The 23,845-nt window shown below is 46.3% G+C and overlaps 1 protein-coding gene across 5 annotated transcripts in view; it reads right to left on the bottom strand.

Annotated features, from left to right (window-relative positions):
• The window catches only part of LOC142796294 (phagosome assembly factor 1), a 172,172-nt gene that overhangs the window by 37,798 nt on the left and 110,529 nt on the right, over positions 1-23,845 (bottom strand). For 4 of the 5 annotated variants that reach the window (XM_075886585.1, XM_075886588.1, XM_075886584.1 and 1 more), the window contains one exon: positions 19,228-20,118. The exons of the other annotated variant lie outside the window; for it this stretch is intronic. In XM_075886585.1, the coding sequence (XP_075742700.1) occupies positions 20,035-20,118 (84 nt within the window). In that variant the 3' untranslated portion in view covers positions 19,228-20,034. Of the gene's footprint in view, positions 1-19,227; positions 20,119-23,845 lie in introns of those variants that run through there. 5 annotated transcript variants of the gene reach the window in all.

Genomic DNA, 23,845 nt, shown 5'->3' with positions numbered 1-23,845 from the left:
CCTCACAAACACGGTGAGAAGTAGTCGCCTCCATGCAGTCTCACTTCACTTGTGTAGCCCAGCGTTTCCGTCGGCTAGAGCAAGTCGGGAAGTGGGAAGGTCTCCAGATGGTTTTGCATTGTGGCACGCAGCACCTTGGCATTTACACTTCAAAGGTCTTGTAAGTGCGCTTAGCGTGAGGATGGTGTCGTAGCGGAAGCTACGTCTGTGGGGTAATCAAACGCAGCTCATACTGCAGCTTGCACACCCACGCCAACATGCAGCTGGTACAGTGCGACGGAGCTGGAACGCCTGGCCGCAAGAACCAACATGGCGCCTGTTGCCATGGAAACTGGGACTGGTAACATTGTGTTTTAGCGGGTGGCGGCAAGTGGTGGGTCAAAGGCTGACACCACCCATGGAGACGCGCGCACATGAAGTCTCCCTGGTGGCGGCTCCCATCTCTCACCCGACTTTGACCCACGTAGAGAATAACGGGGTGTACGCTCGATCACGCGCCCTTACAGTGGGGAGAATCGCACGTCTTTGCTGGCCTTTACGTTTTGTGGGAACGATTCTGTTGTAGTTACCGGGCGCACAAAGGTCACTGCAATTGTTGCACAGCCTTCGTTTTCGAAAAGGGCGCGCTTTTCAGACACAGCGAACTAACAACTGAGACGCTTATTCGCGTTCATCTGTACCTGTGAGTGCGTTTCGTGCGTCATTTGTGCGTGAGAAATGTGGGGCACGTTTCGATCTGCTTGCCATTCTGCGCGTGACCTTCCAATATGTTGCTATCGCGTTCATTGCTTAGGCAAAGCTGTGAATTTTTGTGTAGTAGGCCAGCAATCACTATGCTATTCTCCTGGGGAAGCGTGGTACCCGCTACACACTTGCAAATAAATTTACGCATTTTTTTCTTTTTACGCCGTGGCTGATTCCGATGAAGAGTTATGCCTGTAGTGCACAATTCTTCATTCATTCGGCGGACAATTGCGGCCCCGCACGCTACCCCTGTTGTGATCCCACAACAGCTTTCACTGTAAAAAACACGGACACAATGGGATTCGAACCCAGGTCTCCTGCGTGCCAATCCATTGATCTACCGCTGAGCCACGCCGACGCTTGAAACATCATTGCAAAAAGTCATTCGGTAGGCTTGATGTCGGGAAAGGAATTGCGTTAGTATGAGTTAAAAAAACATTTTAGAACACCAAAGGGACAACGAGGTTTCACAAAATGTATATTCTTGGCGGGGACTGTGAGACCATGCGCCAGCAGATCGCTGGGGCGGAGGTCGCATGCCAGTATTCAGATGGTACTTCCGCGGTATTCACAAGAGCCACAGAGTCACTAAGTGTCTGGTGTAACTCGTCCTTCAGAATACTTGTTCACCGTAGGGACTGAGGGTGTGGTAGCATTTGGCAACTCTTTACCTATTACAGAGCGTGGATGAGTTCTCGCAGACACTCAGTATTATTGCGGATAGCCATGAAAACTTCAATAGCGGAAGTGCTGCTTATTTGCCGCTCATAGAGGGTGGATCCATGTTGAAGCCTCTTCTGCATTCTGGCCGCCTCAGACAAGAGCTCGGCGACCGTATTCGGACGGACCAGCGAAAATCTGCTCTACCCGAATCAGATGGCGCCACTCCTCCGCCATTCTCGGATCAGCCCGTCTGAACAGGTGAGTGATATCTTCGACGAAGGTCGTGACGGTTTCGTTAGGCATCTGCATGCGGGCCTGGATCACTTCCGCTCGTTTGTGGATATCAGTACTCGCATAGTCGTGCACACGAGGGGGACAGAGGGGCGCCCTTCCCCAAGTCGCCTAATAGGGGGGCGCAAAATCTGCTTCCTACTTTGACTAGGGGTCGGGGGTCAGGTCACCCGCCCACCCCTCCTAGTCACCTAAGAGTGTGGGTGCAAAATGAGCCTCATACATTGACTTAGTAGTAAGTGGGGGTGGGGGAGGCTGCGGTGAACCTCCCCCTCCCCTCATGAACGGGAACCCTGCGCACGCCTACGAGCACTGGCGCAAATGTCCAGCAGCCGACAGCGAAATTCGCGACACTATGTCAATTGTTCCTCACGGTTTTGGTACCAGGTATGTACTCCGTCCTCCATATAGAAATACGCCCCTCGTAGATTCGCCACGTCGTCCCACTTGTTCAAGGCAGCGACACGTTTGAAGTCGACCAACCTGTCTTCGACGTCTTCGAGCTCGGTGCCCGCGTACTCTCAAGTGTGGAGCGGTTCGCCGTAGTGCTTTCCATACCGTTTGCGGTGGCCTAACGGAATCACTGGTAGTACTTAAAGCCCCTACCCAGCCGCGTCTATACTACCCAGCCGGCGTAAGACGCATGGAGGGGCTTTAGTCATACCGGTTGAAGCGGTGCAAACCGTAATGTCGGCGTCCGAAGTCAATCAATCCCCTGATCATGTGGCTGGCCCGATGCACAGGTACGTTGACTGGCACTTGGCTTGCAGGGCGATTCCATGGAGGGATCTGCAGACTGAGGCGTCGGTAGTGGCACTTAAAAAGAAATCTATTAACAGACTTACCAGCACGTAGCTGCCACACTTCACCTTAAAGGCGCCGGGTAGGCCCTACATCTCCTATATGCATTTTTGGTCACTTGGGGTACCATTTTCTCAGTGGCTAAAAGGGATATTCACATAATGAATGCACCTTTTTTTTTCCAAATTTTCCGCTCTTTTAAAGGGCCAGTAAACGGGCTCTGACTTTTTTTTTTCACACCCCTTAAAGAAGCTCGGCAATTCGTAGACTAAACAACGGCGATCACGCTTACAGAATATTGCCGCACTGCGCGCTGCGCAGGGCATCCTGTTCAAAAAACTATTCCAGCGTTCCTTTCTTTGGCCAATCCTCCTTTCACGCGCAAGGGGCGAAATAGAGTTTAGAGCAATTCTCGAAGCAGAAAAATCTTACTTTTGGAGTACCAAAACCCGACTTTTGAGCAGGTTGGGAGAACAAAAAATCATTTCTCCCGAAAAACCAAATTTGAGGCAATATTAAAAAAACTACGAGCAAAGAAAAGAAATATGTACAAACTATTCAATATTCCTAAATCATGCAGGGTGTATATGCACTGCTACTTACATAAGAGTAATACTTTGAACCACGTATCTCACTCAGCAAGCAATGATAAAGTCCACGTTGGCATTAACCATGCCTGTCAAATCCTTTGACAGGCTCTGAGGATTGAGATGTGGATTCGCTAAGCTGGCGACCTTGAGATTCGGGAGATTCGTAAAAGTGAGGAAGAAATGTAACGAAGGAAAAAAAAGTACTGGCACACAGTTCTGTTTGACTTTCCAAGGCTGCAGAAATATCATACAGTGCTCCAAATGATTGCCAGTAACATCTTTAAATGTAAGCGATCATATTGTTATTCCCACTTATGTGGCGTATACATGCTTGAGTAAATGAACCAACTGTGCTGTGTCCCGTGACTATAGTGCTAATAGCCCCTTCCGAACCTTGAAACGTTTTCCCGCAGGCTACCAGTGTACAGCGGCGAAGGTGGCTTAAGACCAAGGCAAAAAATTTTCGAACCACTACACCACACCCCTTCCCCTCTTTCTCTGCCCTCCTCCCAACTTTTTTTTTCCGCACTAAGCTAAGTCTTTCGTGTCCCTCTTGTCTCTGTGTCGTAGTTTTGTTCTCGTGCTATAACTATCGTCATGCTAAGTTTAGAGCACAACTTCTCAGGTCGCTTGCTGGGCAAGTTTGACTAGATGAAGTAATGACGGCACGCGCCCGTTGGCCCGGCGACGGCACTGGATATCTGTCGCATATGCCGTTGCTAACCACGTGGTCTTTGGCAACGCCGGCGTGCGCCGTACGTCGGGTTGATTCGCGCAGTGACAGCGGCAAAAGCTTCCAGCTTCAATTCCGAACATGTCATAGCCGCGTTTGCCGACCAAAAAGCTCGTATTTCCCACGATGTGTTTCTTGCTGCGACAATGCATTTTTGTTTTGAAGTTGCGTCGTATCCGCTGCGGTCAGCGGACCTACGGGCGAGCGGTTTCACTTCATCCGGTCGATCGCGTTTCGCGAACATTGCGGTGTGCGCGCCTGGATTGATTGATGACGCACACCACACGGGGCAAACGTGGCGTCTTTCGTGACGCAATTTCGGCAAATTTCATGGCTTTACGCAGCTCAGCGCAAAAATAAAAAAAAAAGTATCATATTGGCGCAATAGGCACAGCTGTTGCACCTTTGCGCGCAGTGACGCGAAGTCGCCGATCAGCGACTTGATGCAGCACGCAGCTTTTCGATTGGTCTAAACCACTCAGGAGGACGGGCTACGCCTTCCCCTCCATGTTAGGAAGAAGGGTGGCGAGGCCACACGAAGATTCGAAACCAGCTGGAACCGATATTCTAACCCCTGTAACTTCCTTAATATCGCACGTATTCGCAAAATTCTTGAGGAAGCATATACACAAAGCAAAAATGCCCATATTTCTTGCACATATTTCTCTTTATACCAGCTGCTGGACCTCGGGATTGTTTACTGGCCCTTTAACTGAAACAGTTTCATTAAAATCTGCCTAATCTTATAATTGTTGCAAACTTTTTACAAGATGACCTATATTTTGAGTTATCTGGTATTTAGAAAAACTTGTGAAACAAAAACTGTGAAGTGCATAATTTTAAATCTGCTTCAGTAGCAATATGCATTTATGCAGAATACAAAGAAATGATAAACTAACCTAATACTTAAAATAAATAGGCACCTAAGCAATAAAAAAAAATACTTTTGAGATTATCGAGTTTGAAGTCCGAAAACGCCTGCAAAGCGAGCACATTTTGTCACAAACACTGTTCGACTATTTTACTTAGCAGCTATGCTCTGCAATCATTTCCAAACTGATTTTTTACTTAGGTGCCTCACATGATGCTTGCCTTGCTTGTTTTGTGAGCTGTCATGCAGCTATATCCGCAATGTATGGCCGAGTGCAATCAACGTTTTCCAGCTAATTCTACTTTAGCCAAGCCTCAGTCCTTTTTAAGAATTTTGCCTCCTGCAATACTACCATCATCAAAAGCGAGGACAATTATCAATGTCACAATCGTCAAGATTCTTAACCTAAAAAAAAGAAAGAGTCTCTGTGACACAATTCCTATTGACTCAACACTTTCCCTGGCTGTTTGCACGTGTTATATGGTCTTGCTCCATCACAAATAATAGTCATGTCCACTAGAGCATACCAATTGTCACCCTGCATGTGATTCACCTCAAAAGACGCTCAAAAAGCTTAGGGGTTCAACTATCAATAGCTTGATGGTCTATCGTTCAGTGCCTCCATATATAACTACCATTTATTCATATATACAAGAGAACTGTATGGGTCACCACAATATTTACACCTGCTGACATACTTTCGGCATCCCTTAGCATCTTGACTTATCGACAAGAACAACAAACACAAGAAAGTGTTCGAACCAATGTGCTCCAAAGATGAAGTGTAAATATGAAGGTGCAGTGTGTCTTCGGACTGCCTTAAAGTAACCTGACAATTTCCTGTCCACAGCCAACTCTTGACAAGCATTTCGGCGTCCGCCGCGGTGGAACAGTGGGTACGGTGCAGTGCTGCGGACTCGAAGGTTTCGATCCTGGCCACGGTGGTTGCATTTCCATGAAGGCGAAACTGTTGAGACCCGTGTGCCGTGCGATGTCAGTGCACGTTATAGAACACCACGTGGTCGAAATTTCCAGAACCCTCCTCTACCGTGTCTCTCATATTCATATCGTGGTTTTGGGTCCTAAAACCCCAGATATTAATATTGTTACGAGCATTTTGGCTTTTGTACAGGAAGTTTCTTTTAGCAAAATAGACAAGAAGCGCTGTGCCCATACGAGTAGCTTGTTTTGCATGCGTTTTCACTAACTACTTACTTGAAAAAAAAAACTCGTGTAGAGCGACAAAGGATGAATGTGGAAAATATGCACAAAGAGACACTCTTCCCAAATTGCAAAAAAAAGTGATATTTTTTCAAATTTTACTCTACCCTGTACCCTTAACAATCATCATCATCATCAGCCTGACTACGTCCACTGCAGGACAAAGGCCTCTCCCATGTTCCGCCAGTTAACCCGGCCCTGTGCTTGCTGCTGCCAATTTATACCCGCAAACTTCTTAATCTCATCTGCCCACCTAACCTTCTGTCTCCCCCTGACCTGCTTCCCTTCTCTGGGAATCCAGTTAGTTACCCTTAATGACCAGCGGTTATCCTGTCTACGCGCTACATGCCCGGCCCATGTCCATTTCTTCTTATTGTTTTCAGCTATGATATCCTTAACCCCCGTTTGTTCCCTAATCCACTCTGTTCTCTTCTTGTCTCTTAAGGTTACACCTACCATTTTTCTTTCCATTGCTCGCTGCGTCGTCCTCAATTTAAGCTGAACCCTCTTTGTAAGTCTCCAGGTTTCTGCTCCGTAGCTAAGTACCGGCAAGATACAGCTGTTATATACCTTCCTCTTAAGGGATAGTGGCAATCTACCTGTCATAATTTGAGAGTACTTGCCAAATGTGCTCCACCCCATTCTTATTCTTCTAGTTACTTCAATCTCGTGGTTTGGCTCCGCGGTTATTACCTGCCCTAAGTAGACATAGTCTTTTACAACTTGAAGTGCACTATTACCTATCTAAAAGCGCTGCTCTTTTCCACGGTTGTTGTACATTACTTTCGTTTTCTGCAGATTCATTTTAAGACCCACCTTTCTGCTCGCCTTGTCTAACTCCATAATCATGAGTTGCAATTCGTCCCCCGAGTTACTCAGCAATGCAATGTCATCGGCGAAGCGCAGATTACTAAGGTACTCTCCATTAAACTCTTATCCCGAACTGTTCCCATTCTAGGCTTCTGAAAACCTCCTGTAAGCACGCGGTAAATAGCATTGGGGAGATTGTGTCCCCCCTGCCTTACACCCTTCTTAATTGGTATTCTGTTGCTTTCTTTATGAAGCACTATGGTAGCAGTTGATCCCCTGTATATTTCTTCCAGAATGTTTATATATACTTCATCGACGCCCTGATTCCGCAGTGCCTGCATGACGGCTGATATTTCTACTGAATCAAACGCCTTCTCGTAATCTATGAAGGCTATGTATAGTGGTTGGTTATATTCTGAGCATTTCTCTATTATCTGATTCATAGTATGAATGTGGTCGATTGTTGAGTAGCCTGTTCGAAATCCTGCTTGTTCCTTTGGTTGATTGAATTCTAATGTTTTCTTTACTCTGTTAGCAATTACTTTTGTAAATAGCTTGTATACTACAGAGAGCAAGCTAATCGGCCTGTAATTCTTCAAGCCCTTGTCATCTCTTTTCTTATGTATTAATTAAGATTATGTTAGCGTTCTTTCAAGACTCTGGTACTCTTACCGTCAGGAGACACCTTGTAAACAGGGTGGCTAGTTTTTCTAACACAATCTGTCTTCCATCTTTTAGCAGATCTGATGTTACCTGATCCTCACCAGCAGCTTTGCCTCTTTGAATGCTCTCCAAAGCTTTTCTGACTTCTTCTATCATTACTGATGGGGTGTCATCTGGGTTACTGCTAGTTCTTATAGTATTAAAGTCGTGGTTGTCCCAGCTACAGTACAGATCTCTGTAAAACTCCTCTGCTATTTTAACTATCCTATCCATATTGGTAGTTATTGTGCCTTCTTTGTCCCTTAGTGCATATGTCCGATTTTTGCCTATCCCAAGTTTCCTCTTCACTGCTTTGATGCTTCCTCCGTTTTTCAGAGCGTGTTCAATTCTCTCCATGTTATACCTTCTTACGTCGGATACCTTACGCCTATTAATCAACTTCGAAAACTCTGCCAGTTCTATTTTGTCTGTTGTACTTGAGACTTTCATGGTTTGACGCTTCTTAATGAGATTCTTCGTTTCCTGGGAAAGCTTGCCAGTGTCCTGTCTAACTACCCTGCCTCCAACTTCCACTGCACACTCCGTAATTATACTCGTCAAATTATCATTCATTGTATTTATGCTAAGGTTGGTTTCCTCATTAAGAGCCGAGTACCTGTTCTGAAGCGAGACTCTGAATTCGTGTACTTTCCCTCTCAGTGCTAGCTCATTGATTAGCTTCTTGCATATCAGTTTCTGTCGTTCCTTTCTCAAGTCTAGACGAATTCGAGATCGTACCATTCTATGGTCACTGCATCGTACCTTGCCAACCACTTCCACATCCTGCACGATGCCTGGGTGTGCACTCATTATAAAGTCTATTTCGTTCTTATTTTCACCATTAGTGCTCCTGCATGTCCACTTGCGGTTTCCTCGTTTTCGGTAGAAGGTATTCAAAATCCGTAAATTATTGCGTTTTGCGAATTCTATTAGTAGCTCTCCTCTGGCGTTTCTACTACCGATGCCATAATCTCCTACTGCCTGGTCTCCAGCCTGCTTCTTCCCTACTTTTGCATTAAAGTCGCCCATCGCTATAGTATACTGTGTTTTTACCTTACTCATTGCCGATTCCACGTCTTCATAGAAGCTTTCAACTGAAGCGTCATCATGGCTGGGTGTAGGCGCGTAAGCCTGTACCACCTTCATCTTGTATCTCTTATTCAGTTTAATTACGATGCCTACCACCCTTTAATTAATGCTATAGTATTCCTCTATGTTGCCAGCTATGTTTCTGTGAATTAGGAACTCCACTCCCAGTTCTCTTCTGTCAGCCAAGCCCAGATAGCAAAGGACGTGCCCATTCTGTAGCACCGTATAGGCCTCATCTGTCCTCCTAACCTCACTGAGCCCTATTATATCCCATTTAACACCCTCTAGCTCCTCGAGTAGTACAGCTAGACTTCCCTCACTAGATAAGGTTCTAGCGTTAAACGTTGCCAAGTTCAGGTTCCAATGGCGGCCTGTCCGGATCCAGAGATTCTTAGCACCCTCTGCTGCGTTGCAGATCTGGCCGCCGCTGTGGTCAGTTGCTTCGCAGCTGCTGGGGACTGAGGGCCGTGAGTTATTTGACGTATGCATGTGGGAGATAGTGGCCAGATACTGCACCAGGGTGGCCAATCCTTCTCTGGTGAGGGAGTGCGTTCCCAGCAGTGGTAACCGGTGAGGCCGCACCCCAGGCCTCGTAATGCAGTTCCATCACCACGCGGATTTTTTTTTTTATCCGGTTGGGAACTGCCCGGCACCGGGATTTGAACTACGGACCTTTTGAATGCGAGGCGGATGCTCTAACCACTACGCCATCGCCGCTCCTTAACAATAGAAGTGTGCAAACGCTTACCAATGTAGGAGTGTGTGCTGGTGCCGGACATATATAGTAAAGGCGCAGAAATATCCAATCAGTGTTTATTGAGGCAGTTTATCTTTTTGTATTTTTTTTTTCCAGTGCAACTGGTCACAGGCTATGCAGTGGAGTACAGAACACGTACAAAGACACAGCATACGACCAGAGAACAGATTTTAAACCGTGGCACCTTTCCGGAGAACGTTGCCACTCCAAGTCTGGCATGCATACATGAATTTGTTCCTTCTGTTCAGTTGTCAGGTAAACTGAACATGAAACTTGAGGCATTAAGACCTTGCTAGCTTCAACACAGCGTTGTTAGAGTACGCTAAAACAAAAACCTTGTATGTAAAAACGAAAAAAATGTAACAACAAGTTTCCCATCAGGCATCACCAAAGCCACAAATAAGGTCACAAAAAAACCACACACACGCACACTCACAGTTACACAACTCACCCAGTGCTCAAAATGAGCAAAACTACAGATGCAGGCGCCGCACCAAGCAGCCATCGATATCAAGGGGGCTCAGTACATACGCAAACTCTGTGCACAAGAAGAAAGCCACGCATCAGTCACACCTGACGTGAGGGGACAAATTACAGGTTTATGAGAGTGACGTGCCTGAACAAAGGTTGAGAGAATAAACATGAAGAAATAGGGAGTACCTAGCAGCTCTGTGAAGTGCGCAGAAAAACTTTCCTTGTCTACAAGACCTGCTGGGAATGAAACTGAAAACAAAGCTGTGTTCTATCAACAGCAATGATTCTTTTCGCACACAATATGGTGTCTTTTTCAACACACATAATAATGCAAAGAGCTAAACCCATACATCAGACCACCAATAATAATATGAAGGCAAACAAAACCTGTCACTAGACAGCATACAGACCCATTAAAGCCTCACAAAAAGAAAAGATTGAAAACGTAAAGTGCCTCACTGCTATAAAACATTCAGACACAAGAAAGTTGTTTCAGTTAAAAACAAGCATTCTTAAATACTACACACAGTCAGGCAAACTTCAAACACACTAAATATTACCAAGATTTCTTTTTCTTTTTTTTTCTTTCGTGTATGACAGAGAGCAAAGCAAGGACTCATTTCACAATGCAGTATCCAATGTTTTTTATCACAAATGCAATGTTGGCACATGTCCTTCTTAAGTGTAAAATGCCATTAGTCATATGGCCCAAGCACCGCGAAAACACATACAGTTTGATATGAGTTGCCTTCTATGTTGAAATCATATTACATATAGCTTAGAAAGCGCCTGCACAGCAGTCTTTGGAAGCAACGAAAAGCAATGGTGAGTCTATATAGTACATCAGCAATGACATTTACACTTCAAGCAGCCTCTACGGCATTCCACCTAATGGCTATGCAAGGGTGACAGCAAAATCCAGCACATTCCCTGCACCACACACAGACAGGTAATTGGGCCTGGCATAAAAACACATTTGTCAATCCTTTGTGACAATCCACTTCTTAACATAATAAAAAAAAAGTACAAAGCTAACATCTCTGCATGCTTGTGCGTTAATAGACACAGCTAAATGCCTGAGATGTGTGTTACAAGCAAACACACGCACACAGGTGAGTGTGATGCGATCATGATTTCATGTGCGTACTTGCGCTAACATTGTACACACGCTTTCCAGCAACACTGTCCTAGTCTTCCAGTACAATAAACAAATCTGAGATCAGCACAATCCTATGACAAAGGTGCTAAAAGCTTGCATACATATATATATACAATAAAAACACAAAAGGCTTGCGCTATTACACTCACTCAACTGTAACACTTACCAGCCTCTCAGAGGAAGAAAAAGCCTAACACTGCACATACACAGTCGTATTGATAATGGACATCAGTTTTGCCATGCGCAATAGGACGAGACAATGACATCACGTCGCTACGAATCCTTCCGCTAAACATAATGTCGGCTCCTATTCAAGTGTCTCGTCAAAATTACTGTACGCACTTGCATAAGGAACCCACTCGCATAATGAACCTACCGCCCACATTCCTTCTTGAAAAAAAAAAAAGTTTTTTGATGTATTTGTTTATTTTACTTCGGTGTGATACCCAGTGCAATTGACAATCAAAACAATAATAAATCAAGCCATTATATCACAAAATAATGACACAATACGAGTCAAAGCCCCATTTAGGAACCATGCTAAACAGTTGCGAGCAGCACGAACGACGAAGTCAATCAAAATTTAAGTCCCAGTTTTCGCGGCGGAGCGTCATCTTCAAATGCAAGGTAAACCTCTTTGCTTATAGCGCCATGCAAGCACAGCCACCCGAGGACAAAACAAAAAACAAACGCATGGCCTTCGTGATGGCAGGCGTGCGGCATGGAAACTTGTCGCGCGCCCGCTATCTTCAGGGCCATGCAAAGCGCCATCCATGCCGACAGCACATCGTCTGCGAGGTTCGTGTGCCGCCATCTGACGCTGCATTTTTGTTGTCGGGCTTGTTGTAGTGAGCTTAGTTGAGGACACCTGCTGCACAGGGCGTGTTCCGCTGGTATGCTGGCTACACGGCTTGTTTTACACCTAAAGTAGGTCGAGCATGCTCTGAAGCATAGCAACCGAGCAGCCGAACAACACTGCAGCGCCGATCCGTGTGCGTTCGTTACGGGTGCAAACAAGATCTTTGGGAGGCAAAAAGAGTCATCACGCATTTCGCAGGCGAAAGTAAGCAAAACCATCATACAATATTTTTGCTGTTATAACTCCAGTTACTTTTTTCCCCTAGTAATAAACCCTTTTTCCAAATTAGCACCAAATTTTCTGAAAGAAAAAAACAGTGGGTTCATTATGCGAGTAAATGCGATATACTCCCATGAGTTGCCCTGAGGATGTGCACTCATTATTACTTAGGCCTGTTATGTCATGTTTCAATCTGTGAGCACTGTACATAGAACAGTGTCTAAGACCTATGCTCCAGTAACCACAAGCATTGGCACAGGAGTGGCACTAGCCTCACACTGTATACCTGTAACAGTAGCAAGGGGTACGTACGTGCTCATAGCTGTGTAAACCAAACAGCTATTTCAATTCTGCAGGCTGACTGGTAGTTGGATTTGGATGGGTATGCAAAGAATTTCTATGGCAAACTGATATCCAATAAGCTGGTAAACACGCCAGTTATTTTCTGTGGAGCAGCATGAAGTACCTCCGCATTAGAATAAAGACAAAGGACGTCAAGCAGTAATGGCAAAAACGTGAACGTTACTAAATAGCAAAGGCAAATTTTCTCTCTCCTATCTACGACAAGTCTAAGTGAGTGACAGGAGCGAAGGCGTGTTACAATCGAGCATATGTGGTAACACATAAAAATGCAGCAACCATGAGCATGAAGTATCATCGTATTGCTAACAATCATGAAACTCCCGGGATAAGCAATTCAAATAATTAAATTAAATCTTAAAAAAAAATCCCCATGCAGCAGTGAAGTTGCTGGCAACAAATTCTGCACCAGGCTGCCTGTAGGGTTGAATATTACCATCAAGCATTCACAGGTGAGAAAGCTGAGGCGTGTGGGCGAGGTGCCGAACCATGCAAAACCCACAACCAGCTTGCACCACCGTTATTTCACACAAAACTCGCACAGTGTTTGTTCGTGTGCTAACTGATTTAGCCAAGTGAAGAAGCAGCCGGAAGAGGGACAAGGCCATAAAAGCAACGACTCAACAATTGCAACATCGCTTTTACGTTCCCCTGCCATTTTCCTTTGTGCTGCCACCTGAATTCAAATAGCTCGTTATGCTTCATCTAACGATCAGGACGCCACTGTAGACTACTAAGTGACTCTACAGAACAGGCCAACAGTGTCTTAATTGGAAACAGAGTTACTCAACCTACCTCCATCCTGGGGATCACACAGATGCACCCAAACAACTAGATGTTCGACCAAATTACTAACTACTCTTTGGCAAACGAATCCTTTCGACTCTTCTAGTATTAACATGCAAGGCTTGATAAGTATGTGACGCAAGATGAGTGCCAGCTAAAAGAAACAGCCCAGAAATAAGGGAACACCTATATGCAAGGGGCCCTTCACAGCTAAGAGCATCTTCTAAGTGGCAAATATCTAGAGTGAACTTCACTAGTTCCAGCAACTCACGGCACAACAAGAGAACTGCCAGCAAACATTTTCTATAACAAGTGTTTCCAGATTTTAGTCATAACAATGCCCCTGCATTAATGAAGAGTATTTAGAATGATGCGTCATCAGCCCTACAAACTAAAACCTCTTGAAACTTTAACTTATCCTTTCAAACAAATTTTTTTTTAGATGGCAGCAGATTGTTAGACACAATAGCATTGTAGTGTAGTTCAGTTCATGATATAAGTGACAATGTTTCAAATTTCTAGGCATGACTGGCAGGGAAGCTGCCTTTGTATAGTATCGGATTTATAACACTGCTAGTAGTAGTACTTGTATGAAATAAACACTCTAAAAAATAGAAAAAAAAGGTATTCCTTCTCCCTTCTTACAAAGCTGGTGCAACTACCTTGGCCTGTGTGAAAATTTGCACAGTTGTGAAAACTTCACACCGCAGATGTTTGGGCTATTTTGTAACTTAACACACACGTTTCATTAGAATACTACAAAACACAGGTGGCACAACAAGAATAAAGAGGACTCAACAAGCAACACTGCCACAGCAACACAGCTAGGATCATGTGACAACCACAATGGTGCGGCAGACCGTAGATTGAGTAGTTGTACAAAAAATTCTTTTTTCGATACCTATGCATATCAAGTGCTTACACTATGCTTACATAACGCCTCACTGAACACAAAATGCCTAATACCTTCTAGCATACAGTAGACTTCAGCAGACCTTCAATACATAGATGAATAAAAGTTGTTCGGAGACCGAAGTGCTGTTTAAACTAAACTATACCTTTAATTTTGTTGACTGCTGCACTGCTAAGTACCTCCCTGAGGTTTTGAAACTTTAGGAAAAACATACTTTCCTGGTCTGCTCAAGTTTTGTTCAAGAAGACTGTACTACATCATGAAATCAGTCGAATGATTTTTGGACAGACTGAGACGCAGCCTATGCTCATGAGAGTGGATCCCCATACAACAGACTTTCGGATACCATGGACCATTTCGCAGCATAAGTTTGGTCGGTGCATTAAATAATTAAAGCAAATCTCACTTTTATTGGACCACGATACAACGGACTATCGGCTAGATCGGATAAAACTAGCAGTATTTTTTTTATATTGGTTGTATAAAGCACACTTTTGCCATGTTTACGTGGGATGACAACAGGCTTGACCACGCCACCCCTCGCACGCTCAGACTACTGTAACTTTATATTGCAACAGGCAAAATTCGTGGCTTCTGGCCAAGCCTAGCCTCCAGCCAAGCTAATCAGGGTCTTATAGCAAGGCTGTGTTCCAATTCTTAGACAGCATCAGGGACAGTCTACGCAGACAGCTTAGAAGACAGCACCGAGCCCATGCTGTGCGAGAAACGAAACACATGTCTGGATGGCTTCTACACAACGAGGCACCACCTCGCGTCGACAAAAGAAAGCTAAGATAAACAAACGTAAATATTGCAATTTCTGGCTTATTTAGTGTCGAAATCTAAAAAAAATTAAACGTTACTCACATTAAGCATCTAGTGAAGCATCTGCTTGTGCGCAGACGACCATTCCAGCGAGGTCTGATCTATTCGAGCGGTTCGCTAAGCCGCCATCTTGTTTAGACCGCAAAGTAGCCTGCATCGTATTTGTCTACGATGCAGTCTTTTCGAAGCTGTCTCTATTTTGCTGATTACGTGAGAATTCGAATGGGAGTTAAGATTGCCGCCATCCATTTAGCTGTCTATTTATCCGTCTGCGGTGAGTATTAGAACACACCCCAAGTTGGCCATGCCAACAGATCAAGTGTTGCAGCAGACTGAAATGCGGTGCTAAGTCCTTGCATCATTGCTCAACGGTGCTTGCCAATCTCTCATCACAAATTTCTTTTCAAAATTAATGTAAATAAAATGCTTCTCTTCTGTGTCAGACATCCGTCACTCTGTTGTTAGGCATAACGACCAAAGTTTTGAAAGTATGATGTTCCGGTGCTGTAAGAAGGTGAGTTCCGATGTCAAATTACAATATTAATGCAACAGGTGCCTTGGCACTGCTCAGTTTAGAACTCTCAGAGCTACTTCATACCATCTAGCGAGCAGTGAAGGCTGAACGGGGGCAATAGCCCCCAGCGGCCGGTAGGTGGCCCTAGTTAAGCAAATATGCCTTCCCTTCTCACAAATACAAAGGAATGCATTCCCAGCCGATTAGAACTTGCGCTGCTATTTTACTAGTAATCGCTACTGGTGACTGAAGTCTTTTGGAACAATGCTGTTGAATACATTCAGCCTGCCCCATACGACTGAGCAAAATTGCTCAAGACGATCACCCCCCCCTCCCGTAGTTTGGATATTGCAGACTTCGGATAAAACGGACTTGTTTTGCCAGATTTTTACAGTCCATCGTAACGAGAGTAAACTGTATGAGAACAAATTTTGAAATTCATGAAAGTGAAAAATTTTCACCGACCCGACTAAAACACACGAGTTCTTCAGAGAGGTTTGCAGCTATGATCAGGTCACTCAACTCTTTTGTTAGTATGTCACATGACCCTAGCTGTCATCCATCATCAGAGGGAGCTGTGGCCGATTGAGAAAAGTTTGAACTTAACCATTCCTGCATTTTTATGCCTGTCCTGGACCATGCAAGACAATGTGTTGGTGCGGTAGCGTGCTACTAACTATGCCTGCGAATTTGTGTTGTCCCGTCTTTGGCGCAGATTCGTTTTGCTTGAAAACAGACTAGCGAATATGCCCATGTGTCTCCATCGCATTTCCTTACAGGCTGCCTGCATACCTTCTTTTTGGCGATCATCAAGAACCCGCCCTCTCAATACAATGCTGCCAGTTATCTAAAAGCTACACACATGCACCTCAGCTCTCCTCATGCTTTCAAGCGATGGCTTCATTAATGCATTAGCAAAAGTAAGGAGTGTGTGATAACGTTGAGTACTCCAAAAAAACTTTTCCTAAGCACTCTCAGTCAAGTCAACACTGCTCTGTATAGGGAACCAGCGCTGGACAGGGTGCACTTATATCATTTCTGTATCTCATTTCATGCTCTCAGCACCAATTGTGTAGCAGGCTGTAGAAACAACACTTTGTTCTACTAAAAGAAAAATGTTCGCTTATCTTATCACACAGGATGACTGATGCTACATAAAAATGTCTTTTCATTCCAGAAGTGACATTAAATACATTTGTTGACTTTTTTTTTAGTTTCAGTCATTACAAGCTCAGCTTTCTCTAACAGGCACCAGTCATGCCCATCCAATGGCACTTCATTGTTCACGCATGCTGCATTACCGTGCATGTCAACGAAACTTGAGACTAACTGTTATCATCCACCACGGACACAAGCTCTCTACCCACGGTGTTTCTAAGTTTTGAAGTCATCTGAACACTGGAGTGCCATGTTCCCAGCGTTCAGGACTGTCTGTGAATGGTGAAACTTGCACGTGCTTCGCTTGTGAGTGTGGCATAGACATAAATTCAAAGCATGTCTCATAAGATGAGTGCTTTCTTGAGATTGCATGGTCATTTTTCTCTCAGAAACCTGTCAGCACAGAAGAGCTTCTGCGGTGGCTTTTTACGCAGGCGTGGACATTCCAAAACCTAGTTTCTTCTTTATTCACTAAAGCGTTTCACACTGCCAGGACTAATTTTACGGAGATGCATTGTGAGAAACTGCCAAGGCAAATTCGACTGGTCAACTAGCATCAATGAATCGTGGAAGCATGCCGAAGTTGTGCCGATACCTAAGCCGGGAAAGCACCCGAACAGCCTCTCTAATCTTCGGCCGATTGCTCTAACGTGTACGTTGTGCAAGCTTCTTGAACGCATGTTGGCGTCGCGCATCTCCTGGTGGCTGGAAAAGCACGCCTGGTACCATCCGGCCCAGATTGGCTTTCGACCGCACCTGGGCACGGAAGATGGCCTAGATCATTTGACGTCCATGGTGCTTGTGGGAAGAAGATCAAGCAGCATTCGAACCCTTCTCGCCATGGACGTTCATAAGGCCTACGACAACGTCAGCCACTCTGCGATCAATCACATAATGCAATGGCTTCAACTTCCGCCTCGCGTCTGCGACTTTGTGGAGTCTTTTCTGGCACACCGTACCTTCTGCATCAGAGTAGGCAAGGAACGAACCGGACACTTTGTAATGAAGCGGGGTGTACCGCAGGGCTCGGTTCTAGCCCCGATACTCTTCAATATTGCCCTGTTGCCCCTCGCGTGGCAACTAGCACGCATTCCAGATGCCTTCTTCCTCCTGTATGCCGATGATTTGACTGTGTGGACACTACATCCAGACCTTCAACGCCAGCAGGAGGCACTCCAGAGTGCTCTCGACAAGGCGTCGGACTGGTGTGCGCGCATAGGACTGACACTATCTGCCACGAAGACTGCATTCATGTCTATCACCAACAGACGAGGTCGCCGTCGCCTCCTGCAGACGCCGATATGTTTGAGCCTAAATGGCCATACCCTCACCCCTGTATCCACTATACGTGTGCTCGGGGTCGAATTGGACGCATCTGGCTCTGCGAATGCGTGGGTTCGCTCTGCTCGCCGGAAGAGTGCTAATACCCTCCATCTCATTCGTCGCATCTCTCAAAAGACGGGGGGTGCCTGTTCTCGAATGGCCCGTATCTTGGTGCGATCAATCCTACAACCTCGGCTCGTTTATCAAGCTCAGTTTCAACGACTGACTTTGAGAGACTGGGACTTGCTCGAAACCGCCAACCGAGATTCCATGAGGGCGATTACATGCCTTCCCCGTATGACACCTATCACGACCCTCCAGGCGGAAGCGCAGCTCAACACCATCGACGAAATTGTACACCAGCGTCGAGTCGCTCGCTACCTAAAGAGTCAAGCTGTTCCTGCGGCGGCAGCTCTAGCTCACTACTATGGTTCAACGCTGCCACAGCCTGACGCACCCGTGGCAGAAGTTCCACCATGGCTCAAGGCACAGGCCAGTGACAACCGACCACTGACCCGCCTGCGACAATCCACCCGACAAGCGGCGCAGGAGGGCATCGTCACTACCACCGAGAACTCACTAGCGGTATACGTAGACGCAGCTACCGATAATTGCGTTCTGCACACCAGTCTCGTATGCCCCGCGCAACCTGAAATCCAACATATCTGCTCTTACGTAACAGAGGCACCGTTCCCATCCGTATTAGCGGAGCTCACTGCTATACGGGACGGGTTAACAGTTATGATATCCAAAATGGATTCTTTGTCACACGATAAATTGCTTGTATATACGGACTCCACGCAGGCAGTTCGAGAGCTGCGAAAAGTGACCAGCTCCATCGATATAGCCTCCGATATACACCGACTGATCCACTCATGTGCCTGTCCTGTCCGCGTTCTGTGGACCCGCCGGTCTGCACCGGCTCAAGTGGAAGCAGATGCCGCTTGCCATCCAGCGACTGTTCAACACCCGCTGCCTCTACTTCGTTTGTCCCCGAAGGACAGCTTGCTTGTGCACAAAGAAACCCTCCGGCGCTCCACGCGTGCTCTCATTCCTCCGCGTGGATCTGACCTTCCCGGCGGCTTAACTCGCCGAGAGGAGGTTGCGCTCAGGAGGATTCGTGTGGGCGCCGCCTTGACTCCTGCAATCCGGGCTACATGGACATCTGGTGCACAGCCTCCCCCAACGACGTGCCCATTCTGCGTTGCCCCAGCCACAGAGGCAACGCTTGATCACCTATTGGGAACCTGCCCGGGCCTTCACCAGGCTCGCACTCGCCACCTACGCGGCCTTCACCACCACCCCGGCCGACCACCTGACTTGACGCGCTGGACGCACGGTCCACTGCATCGACAACTCCTGGCCTTCATACAGGAAACAAAACTTTTCCTTTTTATTTAACTGATGCCGTAGGGCATACTAGCGCCAATAAAAAAAAAAAAAAAAAAAAAAAAACTAGCATCAATGAATTTTTAAAGTGGCCACGACAAAATATTTTCGATTCACAACATTGGAGAAAAAAAGAAGGCTAATCCCAACATGTCTCATTGATTATTTTTCAAATTAGATAATAACTGCAGCAGATAGCCTCATTTTCCGCAACACTGCCGAAGCTCGAATTAGAAACCATAAATTTTAAGGCATATTCCAGTCTAGCATCCAGAGCAATGCTTTTCACTGATAGACCTGCAATCCTCAAACCTGGCAAAATGCTAATGCAACTGGTAAGCCCATTGAATTCGATGTACAGATCATCTCATATGATAAGCAGGATTCAGCGTTTTAGCTGATCTGCAAGCATTAAAACTGCAATGCTGCTAAACAATGAATGCCTTAAAAAGTTAATAATAATACTAAAAATATCAGACATGAGTGCACTGGGGTGATTCTTGTGCTCTCTCTTTCTCACTTCTCAATGACACTGACCTGGGTTCTCCACACGCTTCCTTTCCAAAATGGCATCTGCACACACACACATGCCACACGCACACACGACAATGCAGACACTCAGAGTCCCGGAGGTGCGCGACGAGGCAGGGGCTCACGAAGTAACGACGACGGCTGCGGCAACAAGCGCAAGGGAAGGGGTCTGGGCGGCGGAGAAGGAGCGGCGGCGGCATTGTGGTGACTAGTGGAGATGTGCGCCGAAGACAGAGTGATAAGGAGGTGGTGTCATGAGGCCGTGCCCTTGGCCCTGTGTAGTCGGCCGTTGCGTTGGTACAGCGTCACCGAGGCTATGTGCTTGTTCCGCATCACCTGCGAGCCACGCACAGAACACAAGAAGCAACTCAGTCTCGGCAAACATATACAGTAAAACCTCATTAATTAAAGCTCAGTTATTTCGAAGTCCCGCTTCATTCGAAGGATTTCCGCAGTCCCGTACCTTACAATGTAAGTTTGAGTGGATAATTTGAAACGGCAGCTAGCACCAGTCCGGTTATTTCGAAAACTTTGGGTGCCATGTGTCAGTTCCAGATCCCGATTTCGCCACAAATCCACTAAAACGACATTTAACAGCCACAAAGCAATGCAATGCAAGGATACTAATGAGTGGCAGCTGAAGCACCCCAGCCTCTAGGCATCCAGCACAAAAAAAAAAAAAAGCCCTCGTTGTCAATCGACACGTGCGGCTGCAGAAAACGAGACATGCTCGGGCAGCATATTGCATGTTTCTCGCCAGGTCAGCGGTTTATGGTTTACTCTTCTTTGTGAGATTGCAAAGAAATGAATAAAGTACAGTTTGGCGGAACTTGCGATGTATGTGAACCACCTATTGTTGGTTGCTCCAGCAATTCATGCCTTTGCACTGCTGGCGGAGTTCTTGCCAGCAACACCTACTTCGAAAACTAAGTTCAAAAGTTTGAAAGATCCATTTTTCCAGCCGAAACTCATCGCTAGTTTCGTCATACTAGCCATTATTAAATTCCTAATTATACCAGAAAAAAAGTGCAAATGGCCGCAGCATGACGTGCTGACGCAGCGAAGAACAGGCTACATGCTGCCCGCGTGTCATGTAATACAGTGAAGATGTCTTGTTTTCTGCAGGTGCACATTTTAATTATCACGACAGCGTTTTTTTTTTTAATGCGAAGCATTTCTTAGCAAACTTCGGCGACTTTAAGCGTATCTATCCATCTATCTATCTATCCGCTTACGCTTGGGTGCTCTCGTGGTCACCCCATTTACTTGGCGTGAACCAAAATTAGCGTGAGAGGGTAAGATGGTTTGAGGAATACGATGCACTTGTCAAGACATGAACAATATCACAATCCCTTCGCGTACGTGGTCAAACACTTCCCGCCTGGCAGTGGCACATACCCATGGCTGAAGGGTATGTATGCGGGTATGTGCCACAGGTGGTTGACACTTGGTATCTGCTCAGGAACGACGAGAACACACATGGGCAATTTTAACGCACGAGTGTTAAGAAATACCCGACGTCGTTAGCGTCAACCTGACGGGTCCCAGCTGGAATTGAATCCAAGCATTCTGGGTGCAAATGAAGCATTTTACCACAGAGGTACGCCAGGTCTCGGAACTACCGTATAGTGCGGAATATAGGTCGAGATTTTCTCCAAAAAATGTCAATAAAAAGTCACCCCTCGACCTATATACCAGCCCTTGGCATAAACCAAGTGATCATCTGGCAACAAGAAGTGTCACATGCTTTTGGGGCATCAGCATCGACATCGCCTCTTTGGGCCGACGCCATTTCTTTTTTCTTGTTGATTTAGTGTTCGTAGCACGGGTGGTTCGTAGTGAGTGTCGACGTTACTCTGCGACTGGCCATGAATACGGGGACGCGGCGCCAGTTCACCGCCGCGTTTAAAAGAAAAGTTATTGAATTCGCAAAGGCGAAAACATGGCGGCACAGCGGCAGTTTGGAGTGTCTGAGAAAAGCGTGAGGTACTGGCGCAACCAAAAATCCAAACTGTCGGTGTGTAACACGAGGAAGACGTCAATTCGCAGTCGCCGAGCTGTGCACCCGGAACTTGAAGACAAAGTGGCGGATTACGTCCGCAAATACCGTGCCAGATCCCTGCCGGTGAATGCGGAGCTCATTCGATCAAAAGCCGTCGAGCTCGCCTGTGAAGCCAGTCTATCAAAGAAAGACTTCAAGAGATCCATTTATTGGGTCCGTCGCTTCATGCGACCAAGGGAGTTGCCCTTCCACTACGCACGTCAATATGCCAGAAGCTGCCGGAGGCGTACGAGGACAAATTTATAGAGTTTCAACTCTACGTGAACAGCCTCCGGCGGCTGCACGGCTGCATGCTAGGCCAGATCGGCAACGCCGACGAAACGCCGGTGTGGTTCGACATGCCATCGTCCACGACTGTTTGCAAACGTGGGGCAAAAGAAGTGACGCTTTTGTCGACCGGAAGCGAGCACTCATGCTTCACCGTTATGCTTTTTTGCAGGGCCGAGGGCAGAAAGTTGCCCCCGTTCATCATCTTCAAGCGGAAGGCGATGCTGAAGGAGGCCTTCCCGTGGGATGTCGTTGTCCGCGTCAACAAGATGGGGTATATAAACGAGGCCCTAATGTGCGAGTGGATCTGGACAGTGTGGAACCGGCGGCCCGGAGCACTCCTGCAGCACCGGAACATGCTCGTGTTGGACGCATTTCGCGGGCACTTGACCGCATCGGTGAAGGAGAGCCTTCGCGACAGAAAGACGGATCTTGTCGTCATTCCGGGAGGGATGACGTCAACACTCCAACCGCTGGATGTCGTCCTTAATAAACCTTTCAAGGACTGGGTGCGTGCGCTGTACACCGAATGGATGGCTGGCGACAACCCGCGGACCCCGACAGGCCAGCTGCGCAGGCCACCTCTTGCGACAGTTTCTGTTTGCGTCTCCGAGGCATGGAGGTCTCTGTCTGAAGAGATGGTGGTGCGTAGATTTAAGAACTGCTGCATTAGCAACGCTCTCGACGGCACTGAGGACGACGTGCTATGGGAGGAAGCTAGCAATAAGCAGTCGTCGTCGGAGGAGAGCTCCAACAGCTCGAAGGACTGCATCTGTGAACTATTCCGCGTTTTTCTTTTTTTTTTTTTTACTGGTCAAGGTAAGGGGGTCGACGTATATTCCGTTTCGACCTATATTCCACGTTATATGGTACTTTTCAAATAGACGCTAATCTTCATGAAACGTTAATAGTGGTTCCAGTGCTGCCTACCCAATTTTATAAACATTACATAAGTACTATTTTGATACAGCCTTCACGTCGAGTTAACGTCAAATATGGTTAGTTACCATGCGCTGAAGTTGATTTATGTAGCAGTGCTCACAGCAAGCATCTTCGCGAGCATCAGCGCTTCATATCAGCTTCTGGTGTTGCTAATACACATGTTCCAGTTGGCATCATTGTGCAAAAGCAAACAACTGGTTATATAAACATCTGCAACTCTTCAACATATGTCTGCGCGTGCGACATTTGAACAATAATTTAGAGTCATTTCATGACGCTTCTCTCTATAAAAAAATTGTAACACCGTCACCTTTTTTTCGCATGCTTCGCATAACGTGGATTCCCAGGTATGTGGGATCTGCGGAATTTTTTTTCATGGTGGCAGCAGCGAGGCCCATTGTTCCTTCATATTTGCGGCCAATCTAAAACGAGGTATTGCTGGAAAACCTAACCCTTGGTGCCGTAAGCTAGCCGCACAGCAAACAACGAGCACTGACTACTTTGAATAGTTAATAGTTACTTGCATCCCACTTTTTGTATGTTCTGTTAATTCGAAAGCTCGCTTAATTCAAAGATTTCACGCGGCGACAGTGACATTGAATTAACGAGGTTTTACTGTATGTCACTGCGGTCTGCTGCTCAAAGCATTGTACGGGCTAAAATTTCAGCCCCGGCCCTTGACACAGCGGCTCACGCCATGCGCGAAGCCGGCTATCCCAAGCCAGAGTTCAGCAGGGGACCACACTAGCACACAACCGGGCATGTTCAAAATCGCTAGACTATAATGAAGCA

This window comes from Rhipicephalus microplus, chromosome 2 (genome assembly GCF_043290135.1).
Source record: "Rhipicephalus microplus isolate Deutch F79 chromosome 2, USDA_Rmic, whole genome shotgun sequence".
Lineage (NCBI taxonomy): Eukaryota > Metazoa > Arthropoda > Arachnida > Ixodida > Ixodidae > Rhipicephalus > Rhipicephalus microplus.
This window is presented reverse-complemented; position numbering and strand designations above follow the sequence as displayed.